Raw genomic sequence first — 17,081 nt, forward strand, 5'->3', positions numbered from 1 at the left:
ATTCCCTCGGGATGCGGAAAACTCCCGGGGAGGCGCCGCAGGATCGGGAAGCGGGAATTCCCTCCCTACGGAGTCGCCGTTGCGGGCGGGATTCGAATTCCGTGGATTTGGGAGGGCGCGGCTCAGCGGGATCGGCACCGGATTCCCGGGGCTTTTCCGGCCGGAATTCCATGATTTCCATGGCTTCTCGGTATCCTCGAAGCTGGAAAAATCTCCGGGAATTGTGCCGAAGGAGCGGCAGGAAAAGATCCTTCCCAAGGGTGGGAAGAGGAGTTTTTTTGGGATCGGAGGTCAGGAATGTCGGGGAGCGTTGGGAATCCCGGATCCGCCGGGAATCGGGAATTCCGAGGCCCTTCCTGCTGTGGGAAGAGATTCCTTCATTCCCGAAACCCGGGAAGAGACGGATCCATGCGGATCCTCTGCATCCGAGCCGGGGAAGACACGGCTCCGGATGGAATTCCCGATCTTTGGGATTGCTGGCGGCTTCGGAGAATTCCCGGGAGGAATTCTCGGCTGTTCTATCCCAGGAATTCCTGGGAATGTGGAGCTGACCTGGAATTCCGCCTCTCCCACCCTTCCCGTGCTCCTCCTTGGCGGAATTCCGGCCGTTAGGGAGATTCCCGTTCCCGCTTTTCCGTGGCGCCGTATCCCAGAATTCCTTCCACCGTCCGTCATTCCCAGCCTCGCCTCATCCCGGAGCTTTCCTCCGCATCCGGCCGATCCCAAGGATCCAACCCTTTGGATTCCCAACTCTTCCCGAGCAATTCCCGAGCTTTTCCATGGGCAGGGATGAGCTGGGCAATCCCATCGGAGCACGGAATATCCAGGGAGATTTTCCCTGGATCCAGCGGCTCCGGATTCCCGGGAATGAGCGCGGAGGCTCCGCCGTTGCCCTTGGAATCCGGGGTTTTCCGTGGGAAACGGCTCCGTGCTGTGATTTTCCCGCTGGATCCGTGGGAATTCGGGAATTCCGGGCGAAGGTGGCGGAGCCTTTGATGCTCCAGCTGGAGAAAATTCCCGTCCTGGGAATTCCGGGATGATCCCAAGGGCTGCCAAGAGCACGGAGAATTCCTGGATGGATTCCCGCGGGAAGGAGCTGCTCCCACAAATCCCAGGGGGTTTTTTTCCTACCGTTTCCTGGATCGTGGAATTCCCTCTTCCCAGGAATCGCCGGAAAAGCCGCCTCCGGTTCCGTTCCCGGTGCATTTCCCTTGGAAAAGGCAGCAATTCCCTGGGGCATTCCTTGGATTCGGGATCCCGGATCTCCCGTGGCTCCGGGGTTGGGATCCGGATCCCTCGGAATTCTTCGGGAGAGAAAGATCCGAGGGAATTCTTTCCCCTGGGAACGCGTCCAATCCCGCTTCCTGATTTTTTGCCGCGATCCCGTTTTCCCGCTGGATAAAATCCCTTGGATTCGAGGCCATTCCCGCCCTCTCCGTGCCGGGAATTCCGACGGAGCGAGCGGATCCAGTCGATCCAACAGGATCCCGGCTGGATTTCGGTGGGAAGGACCTGGAATTCCATCCAATTCCGTGATCCCAGATTTTTCCAAGCCTCAACCGACCCGGCCTGGAATATTTCCAGGGACGGAATATCCGCCCTCATCCAGCTTTTCCCGAGTTTCCGGATCTTCCGGAGCCTCCGGCATGGCGCCGATGGAAACCACCGGGAAAAAGCTCTTCCCGAAGGATTCTCGGGAATGAGACCGGGAAAAGCGGGAAAACCGAGGCAGGAATTGCAGCAGGAGCCAACAAAAATCCTCATCCAGGATCTTGGATCTGCTCCCAAATCCCTCATTCCCGTCCTTTTCCGGAGCCTGGCAAATTCCTCATCCCGGGATCCCTCGGAGTCTCCCGGCTCCGATTCCGGCCTCAGGAAAACCGGGAAATCCTCGGAGCCCAACTCCGAGGATTTGTGGCGCCATCGGATCCGGATTCCGGAATTTTTCGGGGGGGGGGGGGGGATTCAAGAATTCCGGGATGGACGAACGGCGCCGGAAACCGGGATGGAATTCCCGAATCGCCATCCAAAGCTTGCGGGAGGTTGGGATAAGCGGGAATGTGGAGAAAGGGATCCAGGAGCATTCCCAAAATCCCTCCGGGCTCTTTTTTCTGGGAATTAGAAAGGGAATTCCTGGAAATTCCTGCCGCCCCCATCCCATTCCAAGGTATTTTTCCGGGTGCCTTCCCGGCCTGCAGCGAGTTCATTCCCGGTTTTCCCGTTGGGATGGATGGGATGGTGTTCAGTGCCTCCGGAGCGATTTTTCCCGGGAATTCCCGGCTTTCCGTGGATCAGGAGTGGGATGGGAATGTGCCGGATCCTTCCTTTCTTTCTCCGTCCTTTCCATGCGCTCTTTCCCACATTCCCGGTCTCCTTTCCCACATTCCCGGTCTCCTTTCCCACTTTTCCTCCATCCTCTCCCACTTTTCCTTCAACCTTTCCCACTTTTCCTGCATTTTCCAACCCATTCCCTGCATCCTTTCCCACATTCCCCTGGATCCTCTCCCACCTTTCCTTCACCTCCCTGGATCCTTTCCCACTTTTCCTGGATCCTTCCCTGCATTTTCCAACCCCTTCCCTGCAGCTTTTCCCACTTTTCCCACCTCCTTTCCCTCTTCCCTGCATCCTCTCCCACATTCCCTAAATCCTTTCCCATTTTCCCTGAATCCTCTCCCACCTTTCCTAAATCCTTTCCTACTTTTCCTCCCTCCTTTTCCCACCTTTCCTGCATTTTCCATCCCCTTCCCTAAATCCTCTCCCACATTCCCTAAATCCTTTCCCATTTTCCCTAAATCCTTTCCCACTTTTCCCTGCATTTTCCAGCCCCTTCCCTGCAGCTTTTCCCACTTTTCCTCCCTCCCATTCCCACCTTTCCTGCACTTTCCGTCCCCTTCCCTGGATCCTTCCCCACTTTCCCTGGATCCTCTCCCACCTTTCTCCATCCTCTCCCACTTTTCCTCCATCCTTTTCCCACCTTTCCTGAATTTTCCAACCCCTTCCCTTTATCCTTTCCCTCTTCCCTAAATCCTCTCCCACATTCCCTAAATCCCTCCCCACATTCCCTGCATCCTTTCCTCCATTTCCCAACCCCTTCCCTGCATCCTCTCCTACATTCCCTAAATCCTTTCCCATTTTCCCTAAATCCTTTCCCACTTTTCCTGCATTTCCCAACCCCTTCCCTGCAGCTTTTCCCACTTTTCCCACCTCCTTTCCCTCTTCCCTGGATCCTCTCTCACATTCCCTAAATCCTTGCCCACTTTCGCTGGATCCTTTCCCGCTTTTCCTCCATCCTTTCCCCACCTTTCCTGAATTTTCCAACCCCTTCCCTTTATCCTTTCCCTCTTCCCTAAATCCCTTCCCACATTCCCTAAATCCCTCCCCACATTCCCTGCATCCTTTCCTCCATTTCCCAACCCCTTCCCTGCAGCTTTTCCCACTTTTCCTCCCTCCCATTCCCACCTTTCCTGCATTTTCCATCCCCTTCCCTGGATCCTTCCCCACTTTCCCTGGATCCTCTCCCACTTTTCCTGCGTCTTCCTGCTCCTCCCTGAATCGATTTCCCGTTTTCCCTGAATCGTCTCCCACCTTTCCTAAATCCTTTCCTACTTTTCCTCCCTCCTTTTCCCACCTTTCCTGCATTTTCCAACCCCTTCCCTAAATCCTCTCCCACATTCCCTAAATCCTTTCCCATTTTCCCTAAATCCTTTCCCACTTTTCCTGCATTTTCCAGCCCCTTCCCTGCAGCTTTTCCCACTTTTCCCACCTCCTCTCCCTCTTCCCTGCATCCTCTCTCACATTCCCTAAATCCTTTCCCACTTTCCCTGAATCCTCTCTCACCTTTCTCCGTCCTTTCCCACATTCCCTGCATCCTATTCCCACTTTTCCTGAACTTTCCATCCCCTTCCCTGCATCCTTCCCCACTTTCCCTGGATCCTTTCCCACCTTTCCTGCGTCTTCCTGCACCTCCCTGCATCCTCTCCCACATTCCCTAAATCCTTTCCCATTTTCCCTGAATCCTCTCCCACCTTTCCTAAATCCTTTCCCACTTTTCCTCCCTCCCATTCCCACCTTTCCTGCATTTTCCAACCCATTTCTGGCATCCTCTCCCACATTCCCTAAATCCTTTCCCACCTCCCCTAAATCCTTTCCCACTTTTCCTGCATTTTCCAGCCCCTTCCCTGCAGCATTTCCCACCTCCTTTCCCTCTTCCCTGGATCCTCTCTCACATTCCCTAAATCCTTGCCCACTTTCCCTGGATCCTTTCCCGCTTTCCCTCCATCCTTTCCCCACCTTTCCTGAATTTTCCAACCCCTTCCCTTTATCCTTTCCCTCTTCCCTAAATCCCTTCCCACATTCCCTAAATCCCTTCCCACATTCCCTAAATCCCTCCCCACATTCCCTGCATCCTTTCCTCCATTTCCCAACCCCTTCCCTGCAGCTTTTCCCACTTTTCCTCCCTCCTTTTCCCACCTTTCCTGCATTTTCCATCCCCTTCCCTGCATCCTTCCCCACTTTCCTGCATCCTCTCCCACATTCCCTAAATCCTTTCCCACTTTTCCTGCATTTTCCAGCCCCTTCCCTGCAGCTTTTCCCACTCCTCTCCCTCTTCCCTGGATCCTTTTCCGCATTCCCTAAATCCCTCCCCACATTCCCTAAATCCCTCCCCACATTCCCTAAATCCCTCCCCACATTCCCTGCCTCCCTCCTCACCTTCCCCATCCCTTCCCACCTTTCCCCCACCATCCCAATCCTCTTTTTCCACCTCCAACCCCCCTTTTTCCCTGGAAAACTCCAGCTCCGGCTCTACACCAGCGACCCCGGCCGAGCTCCAAGCCCATCCACCCCCTCATCCCATCATTCCCAATCCCTCGGGAACGGGGACGCGGCGGCCGCTCCGTAAATACGGATGCCCTTATCAATTCCCGGTCATCGCCCTCTCCGGCGGCTCCCGAATCCCGGCTTTTATGTGGAGCTGGGCATCCGAGCGGAGCGGGATAACAGCAAAGGAGCCGCCGGCCGGGAATAATGGAGCCGGAGTTATCTGGGAATGACGAACATGCCACCGGAGCCCTTGGATGTGGGATTATGTAACGGCCGCTCCTGCGGGATCCTCGGATGAACCCGGCTGCTCCGGAGGCTTGGGAAGGGCACGGAGAATCCTGGAATGCTTTGGGTGGGATTCACGGAGCTTCAATCCCATCCCATTCCAACCCCACGATGATCCCGGGCTGCTCCAGCCTTTCCTTGGATGCTGCCAGGGATTCCCTGGGAATTCCAGCCCAGCCGGGAATTCCTTCCCAAGATCCCAGCCCGAGCTCCCCTTTCCCAGGGAAATCCCTCCATTCCCGCCTCTCCCAGCCTGCCATTGGATCCAGCCCCAGCCCGACTCCTCTGCGGGAAGGAATTCCGGCCTCCAGGCCCTTCCCTGGGAATCTCGGCACTCCAGGAAGGCTCTCCCTTCCCTTGCCCATCCCCGACTTCCAGAAAAACCCCTGGCCATGGATTCGGAGCCTCCTGCATCCCACAATCCCGGAATGCTTTGGCTGGGATCCACGCAGCTTCAATCCCATCCCATTCCAAGGCCGGCACCTCCCCCGCTGATCCCAGGCTGCTCCAGCCTTTCCTTGGCCAATCCCAGGGATCCGGGAGCAGCCCCAGATTCCTGGGAAAAATCTACACCCCCTCCCGCCCCCCCCCCCCCCCCATTTTCCATGGTTTTATTTGGGAATGAATCCACGGAGCAGGAAAACGAGTGGGAGAGAAGGACACAGCATTCCCTGCTTGTCTCCGAGGCAGGAACAGGGAATTGACCTTTGCCATGAGCAGCTTTGGATTCCCGGGATATCAATCAGCGGGAAAATGAAGCCGGAGCCTTTGATGGATAATTCCGGCATAAAGCGGGAAGGGAGGGAGGGAGCGGCACCGGGAGTCCTTGGGAAGGGCGTTCGCCCCATCCCAGCTTTCCTTGGGCACTGCCAGGGATCCGGGCATTCCCTGGGAATTCCAGCCCAGTCGGGAATTCCTTCCCAAGATCCCAGCCCGAGCTCCCCTTTCCCACTGGGAAGCCATTCCCTGCCTCCTGCCCCTCCAGCCCTTTCCCAAATCCCAGCTCTCCTGGAGCCCCTTCAGGCTCGGGAAGCGGCTTCGAGGATTCCCTGGATCCTTGAATCCCTTGGAGCTGCATCCCACGGGATTTGTGCGCTGGGAACCCCAACCTGGAACCATCCCAGCAGCTCCAGAGGATCCCGGAATGCTTTGGCTGGGATCCACGCAGCTTCAATCCCATCCCATTCCAAGGCCGGCACCTCCCCCGATGATCCCAGGCTGCTCCAAGGTGTCGGGGTTGGAATGGGATGGGATGGAAGCTCCGTGGATCCCACCCAAAGCATTCCGGGATTCCCTGATTCCATCACATTCCCACTGCCTGACCTCCGCATCCCATTCCAGCCAGCGAACGCCTTTCCCAAGGACTCCCGGTGCCGCTCCCTCCCTCCCTTCCCGCTTTATGCCGGAATTATCCATCAAAGGCTCCGGCTTCATTTTCCCGCTGATTGATATCCCGGGAATCCAAAGCTGCTCATGGCAAAGGTCAATTCCCTGTTCCTGCCTCGGAGACAAGCAGGGAATGCTGTGTCCTTCTCTCCCACTCGTTTTCCTGCTCCGTGGATTCATTCCCAAATAAAACCATGGAAAATGGGGGGGGAGGGGGTGTAGATTTTTCCCAGGAATCTGTGGCTGCTCCCAGATCCCTGGAAGTGTCCAAGGAAAGGCTGGAGCAGCCTGGGATCGTCGGGGCAGGTGCCGGCCTTGGAATGGGATGGGATTGAAGCTGCGTGGATCCCAGCCAAAGCATTCCGGGACTGTGGGATGCAGGAGGCTCCGAATCCATGGCCAGGGGTTTTTCTGGAAGTCGGGGATGGGCAAGGGAAGGGAGAGCCTTCCTGGAGTGCCGAGATTCCCAGGGAAGGGCCTGGAGGCCGGAATTCCTTCCCGCAGAGGAGTCGGGCTGGGGCTGGATCCAATGGCAGGCTGGGAGAGGCGGGAATGGAGGGATTTCCCTGGGAAAGGGGAGCTCGGGCTGGGATCTTGGGAAGGGATTCCCGGCTGCGCTGGAATTCCCAGGGAATGCCCGGATCCCTGGCAGTGCCCAAGGAAAGGCTGGAGCAGCCTGGGATCATCGGGGGAGGTGCCGGCCTTGGAATGGGATGGGATGGGATGGGATGGGATGGGATGGGATGGGATGGGATGGGATGGGATTGGAGCCCCTTCCCATCCCAAAGCATTCCAGGATTCCATTCTTTTCTCCCACCTCCTGCTCCTCTCCCAGAACTTTCCGGAAAGGATTCACACCCCCCCCACACCCCCCCCCCCATTCCCAGCTTTGCTTCCAGGCGTTTTCCTGGCGCACAGGGGGTGCGATGATCCATGGATTTCATCCCGGGAAGGTCACGGCGGCTTTAGCTCGGGAGCGGCTCCGTTGCCGCCTCGTCCTCCGAGTTCTTTGTGTTCCCAAGTCCTGAATTCCCATTCCAGAGGGGTCATTCCGGAGGGTCCTGCTGGGTTTTCCCACCGGATCCCATTCCCATTGGATCCCAGCCCCATTCCCGTTGGATCCCAGTTCCATTCCCGTTGGATCCCAGCCCCATTCCCATTGGATCCCATTCCCCTTTTCCCATTGGATCCCAGCCCCATTCCCATTGGATCCCAGCCCCATTCCCATTTGGATCCCAGCTCCATTCCCATTGGATCCCAGCCCCATTTCCTATTGGATCCCAGCTCCATTCCCGTTGGATCCCAGCCCCATTGCCATTGGATCCCAGCCCCATTCCCATTGGATCCCAGCCCCATTCCCATTTGGATCCTAGCCCCATTGCCATTGGATCCCAGCCCCATTCCCATTGGATCCCATTCCCATTGGATCCCAGCCCCATTCCCATTTGGATCCCAGCCCCCATTGCCATTGGATCCCAGCTCCATTCCCATTGGATCCCAGCCCCATTTCCTATTGGATCCCAGCTCCATTTCCTATTGGATCCTAGCCCCATTCCCATTTGGATCCCAGCCCCATTCCCATTGGATCCCAGCCCCATTCCCATTTGGATCCCAGCCCCATTCCCATTGGATCCCAGCCCCATTCCCATTGGATCCCAGCCCCATTCCCCATTTTCCCAGGATTCCCGAGCTCTGCTGCCGGCGTGGGAATACCACCAGAAGCATCCCTGCCTCCGGAGCAGGACACGGATTCCGGGAGCCCGTTCCCTTCTCCGTGGCTCGAGGGATCCTCTTCCCATTCCCAAACTTTCGGGAATCCATGGCCCCTCAGCCCTCAGATCCCAACCCCGGGCATTTCCACGACACAAAACCCTCGGAATTGCTCCGGCATCCCAGGAATCCTCTTGAGGCTCCCCCTCCTCCCATTCCGGGCATTCCCGGCTCCGGAAAAAGGGGGGAACCTCAGACCCTTTCCCGTTTTTCCGCTGGCTGCAGGTCCTGGATCAGCTGGAGGAGCACCTGAGGAGATCCCAATATTTCCGCTTCCTGTGGTTCCCGCACAGCGAGAACGTCCGGATCATCTACCAGGATCCCACTTCCAAGGCAGGTCCCACCAGGATCCATCCCAGGGATCCAGGGATGGATTTGAGGGCGGGAAGCCGGATTTTGGGAATGGGCTGGACTCCACGCTCTAGGAATCCCGGGATTTTCCAAGCTCTCGGCATCCTCCTGGCGATTCCGGGTCTTTTTTTTTTTTCTCCGCGGGATGTGCGGAATGTTGGGATTCCCTTCTCCCATCCCCTGCTCCCAGATGGCTCCCGGTCTTAAATTCCCAGTTTTCCGCCCTCCAAATCCCGCTCATCCCTAAAATCCGTCGTTTTCCTGCTGGATTCGCAGCCTCCCTGCTCCTCCTCCAGCTGGTTTTGGGATTATGCCGTTGGATATTATCTCCTGGAATTCCTGCTCTGGATCAGGTAGGAAAACCCTCCAGGCACTGGGATTGCGAAGGATTTTCCAGGGCTGCCCTCATCCCGATTTTCCCCCTGTGCCGATTCCTCGGCATTCCCAGGGAATCCGGCAAGGCAGAGCTGTCACCTGGAGCATTCCCGATTCCTGGGAAAAGCGGAATCGGGAATTGCTGCTTTTCCCAGGGAGTGCTTTGGGCTGGGATTCAGGGCTGGGGCTCCACTGCCCTCTGGTGTCCACAGAAATCATGGAATCATGGAATTGTTGAGGCTGGAAAAGCCCTGAGACCTCGGAGTCCAACCATTCCCCCAGCCCTGATCCAGGTCCCGAATCCGCGTGGGTTTGAAATCCCCGTGGGAATGGGAATTCCGCGCCTGTCCTGGGTGCAGAATTCCCGAGGCCGAGGTGGGGATGTGGGAGTTTTTAGGGATGGGTTTGGATGTGGGAATGCCCCGGAGCACTGGGATGGGAAAGGATCCAATCCAAAGGAGGAGGACACAGGAGAGCCTGGAAAAAAGAGGGGAAAGAGGGATCGGGACCACTTGGAATTCTACCAAGGGATCCAGGCAGCCACTCCGCTGGGATCCATCGGGATTGGGACAGGGGAGATCCCGGGAGAGCTGTGGGATTCCTGGGATCTGGAATCCTCAGGGAATTGCAGCTCTGCCTCTGGGGAGGGCATTCCAAGATTCCCATCCCAGCATCCCAGCATTCCCATGGAGAGCTGGGATTTGGGATGAAGGCTGGAGGGGCAGGAGGCAGGGAATGGCTTCCCAGTGGGAAAGGGGAGCTCGGGCTGGGATGTTGGGAAGGAATTCCCGGCTGGGCTGGAATTCCCAGGGAATCCCTGGCAGTGCCCAAGGAAAGGCTGGAGCAGCCTGGGATCATCGGGGGAGGTGCCGGCCTTGGAATGGGATGGGATTGAAGCTGCGTGGATCCCAGCCAAAGCATTCCGGGATTGTGGGATGCAGGAGGCTCCGAATCCATGGCCAGGGGTTTTTCTGGAAGTCGGGGATGGGAAAGGGAAGGGAGAGCCTTCCTGGAGTGCCGAGATTCCCAGGGAAGGGCCTGGAGGCCGGAATTCCTTCCCGCAGAGGAGTCGGGATGGGGCTGGATCCAATGGCAGGCTGGGAGAGGCGGGAATGGAGGGATTTCCCTGGGAAAGGGGAGCTCGGGCTGGGATCTTGGGAAGGAATTCCCGGCTGGGCTGGAATTCCCAGGGAATCCCTGGGAGCATCCAAGGAAAGGCTGGAGCAGCCTGGGGTCATCTTGGGAAGTGTCCCTGGAATGGGATGGGATTGAAGATCCCACCCATTCCATGATTCCAGGATTCGTCTCCCAGGCAGCGCCGCTCTCGTCCCGCCCTCGGCACATCCCTGGGAAGCAATTCCGGCCTCAATTCCCGCTTTTTCCCCGCAGCTCCTTCATTCCCGGCCTGGTGGCTTGGATCAACCGCGGCTTCTTCTGGCTCCTCTTCAATTCCCGCGTGGAAAACGTCGCCCAGAGCCACCGGATCTTCTCCTACGAGTGTCGCTTCCGGCAGCACGTCCAGGATTGGGCCATTCCCATGTAAATTCCCAAATCCCGGTCCAGGATTGGGCCGTTCCCATGGAAACTCCCAGAATTCCCAGATCCCGGTCCAGGATTGGGCCATTCCCATGGAAACTCCCAGAATTCCCAGATCCTGGTCCAGGGTTGGGCCATTCCCATGGAAATTCCCAGATCCCGGTCCAGGATTGGGCCATTCCCATGGAAACTCCCAGAATTCCCAGATCCTGGTCCAGGGTTGGGCCATTCCCATGGAAATTCCCAGATCCCGGTCCAGGATTGGGCCATTCCCATGGAAACTCCCAGAATTCCCAGATCCTGGTCCAGGGTTGGGCCATTCCCATGGAAATTCCCAGATCCCGGTCCAGGATTGGGCCATTCCCATGGAAACTCCCAGAATTCCCAGATCCCGGTCCAGGATTGGGCCATTCCCATGGAAATTCCCAGATCCCGGTCCAGGATTGGGCCATTCCCATGGAAACTCCCAGAATTCCCAGATCCCAGTCCAGGATTGGGCCATTCCCATGGAAATTCCCAGATCCCAGTCCAGGATTGGGCCGTTCTCATGGAAATTCCCGGATCCCGGTCCAGGATTGGGCCATTCCCATGGAAATTCCCAAATCCCGATCCAGGATTGGGCCATTCCCATGGAAACTCCCAGAATTCCCAGATCCTGGTCCAGGGTTGGGCCATTCCCATGGAAATTCCCAGATCCCGGTCCAGGATTGGGCCATTCCCATGGAAACTCCCAGAATTCCCAGATCCTGGTCCAGGGTTGGGCCATTCCCATGGAAATTCCCAGATCCCGGTCCAGGATTGGGCCATTCCCATGGAAACTCCCAGAATTCCCAGATCCCAGTCCAGGATTGGGCCATTCCCATGGAAATTCCCAGATCCCAGTCCAGGATTGGGCCGTTCTCATGGAAATTCCCGGATCCCGGTCCAGGATTGGGCCATTCCCATGGAAATTCCCAAATCCCGATCCAGGATTGGGCCATTCCCATGGAAACTCCCAGAATTCCCAGATCCTGGTCCAGGGTTGGGCCATTCCCATGGAAATTCCCAGATCCCGGTCCAGGATTGGGCCGTTCCCATGGAAATTCCCGGATCCCGGTCCAGGATTGGGCCATTCCCATGGAAATTCCCAAATCCCGGTCCAGGATTGGGCCATTCCCATGGAAACTCCCAGAATTCCCAGATCCTGGTCCAGGGTTGGGCCATTCCCATGGAAATTCCCAGATCCCGGTCCAGGATTGGGCCGTTCCCATGGAAATTCCCGGATCCCGGTCCAGGATTGGGCCATTCCCATGGAAATTCCCAAATCCCGATCCAAGATTGGGCCATTCCCATGGAAACTCCCAGAATTCCCAGATCCCGGTCCAGGGTTGGGCCATTCCCATGGAAATTCCCAGATCGCAGCCCCTTCCCAGGATCTCCTCCAGCCCAGGATTCCCTGGGCGAGGAGCAAATCCCTGGAATGGGGCATCTGCCTGGGGTACAGCATTGCCACCGGGAATCTGGGCATGGAGACCCCTCTAGATCCCAATCCTGGGATTCCAAATCCATTCCTTGTCCCAGCCCTTTCCCGAACTCTCCTGAATCCCAGAATTCCCTGGGTGAGGAGCAAATCCATGGAAAGAGGGATCTGGATTGGAGACCCCATTCCCACCGGGAATATTTCCATGTGGATCCCTCTAGATCCCAATCCTGGGATCCCAAATCCATGGAAAGAGGGATCTGGATTGGGGACCCCATTCCTGCTGGGAATATTTCCATGTGGATCCCTCTAGATCCCCATCCTGACATCCCAAATCCATTCCTTGTCCCAGCCCTTTCCCGGGATCTCCTCCAGCCCAGGATTCCTGGACGAGGAGCAAATCCATGGAAAGAGGGATCTGGATTGGGGACCCCATTCCCACCGGGAATATTTCCATGTGGATCCCTCTAGATCCCAATCCTGGGACCCCAAATCCATGGAAAGAGGGATCTGGACTGGAGACCCCATTCCCACCTGGAATATTTCCATGTGGATCCCTCCAGATCCCCATCCTGGGGCCCCAAATCCATGGAAAGAGGGATCTGGACTGGGGACCCCATTCCCACTGGGAATATTTCCATGTGGATCCCTCTAGATCCCAATCCCAGGATCCCAAATCCATGGAAAGAGGTATCTGGATTGGGGACACCATTCCCACCTGGAATATTTCCATGTGGATCCCTCCACATCCCCATCCTGGGATCCCAAATCCATTCCTTGTCCCATCCCTTTCCCGAACTCTCCTGAATCCCAGAATTCCCTGGGTGAGGAGCAAATCCATGGAAAGAGGGATCTGGACTGGAGACCCCATTCCCACCGGGAATATTTCCATGTGGATCCCTCTAGATCCCAAATCCATGGAAAGAGGGATCTGGACTGGAGACCCCATTCCCAATCCCGGGATCCCCAATCTGGGAGCCGTGTGATCCCGTGGCAGGGACGTCCTGGCACATCCCAGGCCATTCCCTGGATAACGCGGGGCCGGGAATTCCGCGGGACGGAGCTCCCACCCCTCCCTTCCACTGACCGGGATCTTGGGATCGGGGGGGGGCTTTTCCCGGGAAAACAGCGGGAAGACCAAGGAAGCGCTGCTGGAGCTGAAGGCGGCCCTGGAGCGCAATCCCGAGCTGGTGGCTCACTTCCCGGTGGAAATCCGCTTTTCCCGGGGCGATGAGATCCTGCTGAGCCCCTGCTTCCGGCGGGACAGCTGCTACATCAACGTCATCATGTACAGGTCAGCCCCAGCCCCATCCCGACCTTTTCCCGGCGGGAATATCCCACCCGGAGAGCCGGCAGAGCCGAGGATCCCAAGGGGTGGAGGCGATCCCGGGTTTTTTCCGGGATGTTGTGTCACGTGAGGGTGAAATGCTGAGGTTAAAGGTGTGGGAGGGGTTGTTGGGATATTCCGGGATGGTCCGTGGGTAAGGCAGGGGTTGGGAAGGCTGGGGGATGGAATTCCGGGCCCAAAGGTTGTCCCAGCTTTTTTTTCCTGGCGTCTCCTCCAGCCCTGGGATTCCCTGGATGAGGAGGAAATCCATGGAAAGAGGGATCGGGATTGGGGACACTGTTCCCACCTGGAATATTTCCGTGTGGATCCCTCTAGATCCCCATCCTGGGATCCCTAATCCATTCCTTTTCCCATCCCTTTCCCGAACTCTCCTGAATCCCAGGATTCCTGGATGAGGAGCAAATCCATGGAAAGAGGGATCTGGATTGGGGACCCCATTCCCACTGGAATATTTCCATGTGGATCCCTCTAGATCCTGATCCCAGGGTCGCAAATCCATGGAAAGATGGATCTGGATTGGAGACCCCATTCCCAATCCTGGGACCCCAAATCCATGGAAAGAGGGATCGGGATTGGGGACACAATTCCCAATCCTGGGAATATTTCCCTGTGGATCCCTCTAGATCCCCATCCTGGGATCCCAAATCCATTCCTTGTCCCAGCCCTTTCTGGGATCTCCTCCAGCCCTGGGATTCCCTGGATGAGGAGCAAATCCATGGAAAGAGAGATCTGGATTGGAGACCCCATTCCCACCGGGAGTATTTCCATGTGGATCCCTCTAGATCCCAATCCTGGTATCCCAAATCCATGGAAAGAGGGATCTGGATTGGGGACACCATTCCCAATCCTGGGACCCCAAATCCATGGAAAGAGGGATCTCCCTTGGGGACCCCATTCCCACCGGGAATATTTCCATGTGGATCCCTCCAGATCCCCATCCCAGGGTCGCAAATCCATGGAATGATGGATCTGATTGGGAGACCCCATTCCCAATCCTGGGAATATTTCCCTGTGGATCCCTCCACATCCCGATCCCGGGATCCCAAATCCATTCCTTGTCCCAGCCCTTTCTGGGATCTCCTCCAGCCTGGGATTCCCTGGATGAGGAGCAAATCCATGGAAAGAGGGATCTGGATTGGGGACCCCATTCCCACCTGGAATATTTCCATGTGGATCCCTCTAGATCCCAATCCCAGGATCCCAAATCCATGGAAAGAGGGATCTGGATTGGAGACACCATTCCCAATCCTGGGACCCCAAATCCATGGAAAGAGGGATCTCCCTTGGGGACCCCATTCCCACCTGGAATATTTCCATGTGGATCCCTCCACATCCCGATCCCGGGATCCCAAATCCATTCCTTGTCCCAGCCCTTTCTGGGATCTCCTCCAGCCCTGGGATTCCCTGGATGAGGAGGAAATCCATGGAAAGAGGGATCTGGATTGGGGACCCCGTTCCCACTGGAGTATTTCCCTGTGGATCCCTCCACATCCTGATCCCAGGGTCCCAAATCCATGGAAAGAGGGATCTGGATTGGAGACACAATTCCCAATCCTGGGAATATTTCCCTGTGGATCCCTCCAGATCCCGATTGCGGGATCCCAAATCCATGGAATGAGGGATCTCCCTTGGGGACCCCATTCCCACTGGAATATTTCCATGTGGATCCCTCTAGATCTCAATCCCAGGGTCCCAAATCCATGGAATGAGGGATCTGGATTGGGGACCCCATTCCCACTGGAATATTTCCCTGTGGATCCCTCCACATCCTGATCCCAGGGTCGCAAATCCATGGAAAGAGGGATCTGGATTGGAGACCCCATTTCCACCTGGAATATTTCCCTGTGGATCCCTCCAGATCCCCATCCCACGATCCCGAATCCATCCCTTTCCCGGGCTCCCAGCATCCCCAAACCCCACGGGACGGATTCCCGGGATTCTCCTTTTCCCGAGGGCCATTTCCCAGCCGTGCCCATCCCCCTTTCCCGGCTGCTGCTGCTTCCCGATCCCGCTCTCCAGGCCCTATGGAAAAGACATTCCCAGGCTGGAATATTGGCGGACCTACGAGAGAATCATGAAGAAACACGGCGGGAGACCCCACTGGGCCAAGGTACCGGAAAACCGGGAATTTCCCTCGGGAAAGGCCTTTGGGATCGGGGAACGACCCCCATCCCACATCCAGAGGGAGCCGGATGCCTCCGGCTCCCGAATTTTCCCGCTTTCCTTGGGGATGGAGCTCCTGGGGGTTCCACGGGGGGATTCCCAGCGCATTCCCGGTGTTGGGAATTCCCTCCGGGATCCTCCGTCTCCCGCAGGCTCACAGCTGCACCCGGAAGGATTTGGAGAAGATGTATCCGGCCTTCCCGAAATTCTGCGCCATCCGGGAGAAGCTGGATCCCACCGGGATCTTCCTGAACGCCTACCTGGAAAAGGTCTTCTACTGACGACGGAAAAAAGTGGCCCCAAATCCTTGGAAAATCCCGGAATTCCCGCTCCCATCGGGCTGTATCCTCATGTCCTGGCAAGGCCAAGGATTTGCTCTGATCCCGGAGCCAATTCCAGGCTCCGAAGGGCCTGGAAAGGTTCCCGGGAAACCCGCGGCTCCTGCGGAATGTCGTGCCGGTCTTCCGGAATTCCGCGGAATATTTCCATGTGGATCCCTCTAGATCCTGATCCCAGGATCCCAAATCCATGGAAAGAGGGATCTGGATTGGGGACACCATTCCCACCTGGAATATTTCCATGTGGATCCCTCCAGATCCCCATCCCAGGGTCGCAAATCCATGGAATGATGGATCTGATTGGGAGACCCCATTCCCAATCCTGGGGTCCCAAATCCATGGAAAGAGGGATCTCCCTTGGGGACACCATTCCCACCGGGAATCTGAGCACTGGGATCCCTCCACATCCCGATCCTGGGATCCCAAATCCATTCCTTGTCCCAGCCCTTTCCAGGATCTCCTCCAGCCTGGGATTCCCTGGATGAGGAGGAAATCCATGGAAAGAGGGATCTGGATTGGGGACCCCATTCCCACTGGAATATTTCCCTGTGGATCCCTCCAGATCCCAATCCTGGGATCCCAAATCCATGGAAAGAGGGATCTGGATTGGGGACACCATTCCCACTGGAATATTTCCCTGTGGATCCCTCCAGATCCCGATCCCGGGATCCCAAATCCATTCCTTGTCCCATCCCTTTCCCGAACTCTCCTGAATCCCAGCATTCCTGGATGAGGAGCAAATCCATGGAAAGAGGGATCTGGATTGGAGACCCCATTCCCACCGGGAATATTTCCATGTGGATCCCTCCAGATCCCAATCCTGGGATCCCAAATCCATGGAAAGAGGGATCTGGATTGGGGACCCCATTCCCGAATTCCGGAGCCGTTTTTCCCCCTCAATAAAGCCTTTCCCGGAGCAGAACTTTCCCTATGGAAGTGTCCGGCCCTGGGGACTTGGGAAGAGGTTGGGAATATTCCCGGTGAGGGGTCGGGAATGGGAATGGAGGCCTTGGGAATGGTTCCATCCCTTCCCGGAGTTCCGACATTCCCGGGAAAGGGCACGGAGGGAGATTTCGGATGGGAGATGAGAATCACGGAATATCCAGAGCGGAATCCGCCGGGATCATCGATCCAACTCCAGACCCTGCACAGACATCCCGAAATTCCCACCCCCGTCCCTGGGAGCGTTTTCCAAGCGTTCCCAGAGCTCCAGAAACCTTGGGAATGTCGTCATTCCGGGTCCTGACGG

The 17,081-nt window shown here is 56.7% G+C and overlaps 2 protein-coding genes and 1 long non-coding RNA gene across 12 annotated transcripts in view; 2 read left to right on the forward strand and 1 right to left on the reverse strand.

Annotated features, from left to right (window-relative positions):
* The window catches only part of EPHX2 (epoxide hydrolase 2), an 89,015-nt gene extending 72,603 nt beyond the window's left edge, over positions 1-16,412 (forward strand). For all 5 annotated transcript variants that reach the window (XM_032103322.1, XM_032103324.1, XM_032103323.1 and 2 more), the window contains 6 exons: positions 8,488-8,595; positions 8,890-8,966; positions 10,378-10,527; positions 13,113-13,277; positions 15,351-15,441; positions 15,647-16,412. In XM_032103322.1, the coding sequence (XP_031959213.1) occupies positions 8,488-8,595; positions 8,890-8,966; positions 10,378-10,527; positions 13,113-13,277; positions 15,351-15,441; positions 15,647-15,775 (720 nt within the window). In that variant the 3' untranslated portion in view covers positions 15,776-16,412. The remainder of the gene's footprint in view (positions 1-8,487; positions 8,596-8,889; positions 8,967-10,377; positions 10,528-13,112; positions 13,278-15,350; positions 15,442-15,646) is intronic.
* LOC116441441 (DNA-directed RNA polymerase II subunit 1-like) lies at positions 3-3,670 on the forward strand. The gene is made up of 2 exons (XM_032103338.1): positions 3-2,623; positions 3,025-3,670. The coding sequence occupies exons 1-2, from the start codon at positions 1,980-1,982 to the stop codon at positions 3,656-3,658; spliced, it is 1,278 nt and encodes a 425-aa protein (XP_031959229.1). The 5' UTR covers positions 3-1,979; the 3' UTR covers positions 3,659-3,670.
* Positions 2,571-4,753, reverse strand: LOC116441446. 6 transcript variants are annotated; one of them, XR_004239071.1, is made up of 4 exons: positions 4,471-4,515; positions 3,629-4,037; positions 2,933-2,974; positions 2,571-2,677 (listed from the first exon to the last, which is right to left on the reverse strand). It is a non-coding gene; the product is annotated as an uncharacterized LOC116441446 (long non-coding RNA). The 6 variants fall into 6 exon arrangements; XR_004239067.1 differs by lacking the exons at positions 2,571-2,677; positions 2,933-2,974; positions 4,471-4,515 and adding exons at positions 4,069-4,131; positions 4,395-4,457; positions 4,596-4,753 and having other exon boundaries at positions 3,634-4,025; XR_004239066.1 differs by lacking the exons at positions 2,571-2,677; positions 2,933-2,974; positions 4,471-4,515 and adding exons at positions 4,069-4,131; positions 4,353-4,437 and having other exon boundaries at positions 3,634-4,037.
* Positions 16,413-17,081: the final 669 nt, after the last annotated feature.

Source organism: Corvus moneduloides, chromosome 3, assembly GCF_009650955.1.
Source record: "Corvus moneduloides isolate bCorMon1 chromosome 3, bCorMon1.pri, whole genome shotgun sequence".
NCBI classification, from domain to species: domain Eukaryota; kingdom Metazoa; phylum Chordata; class Aves; order Passeriformes; family Corvidae; genus Corvus; species Corvus moneduloides.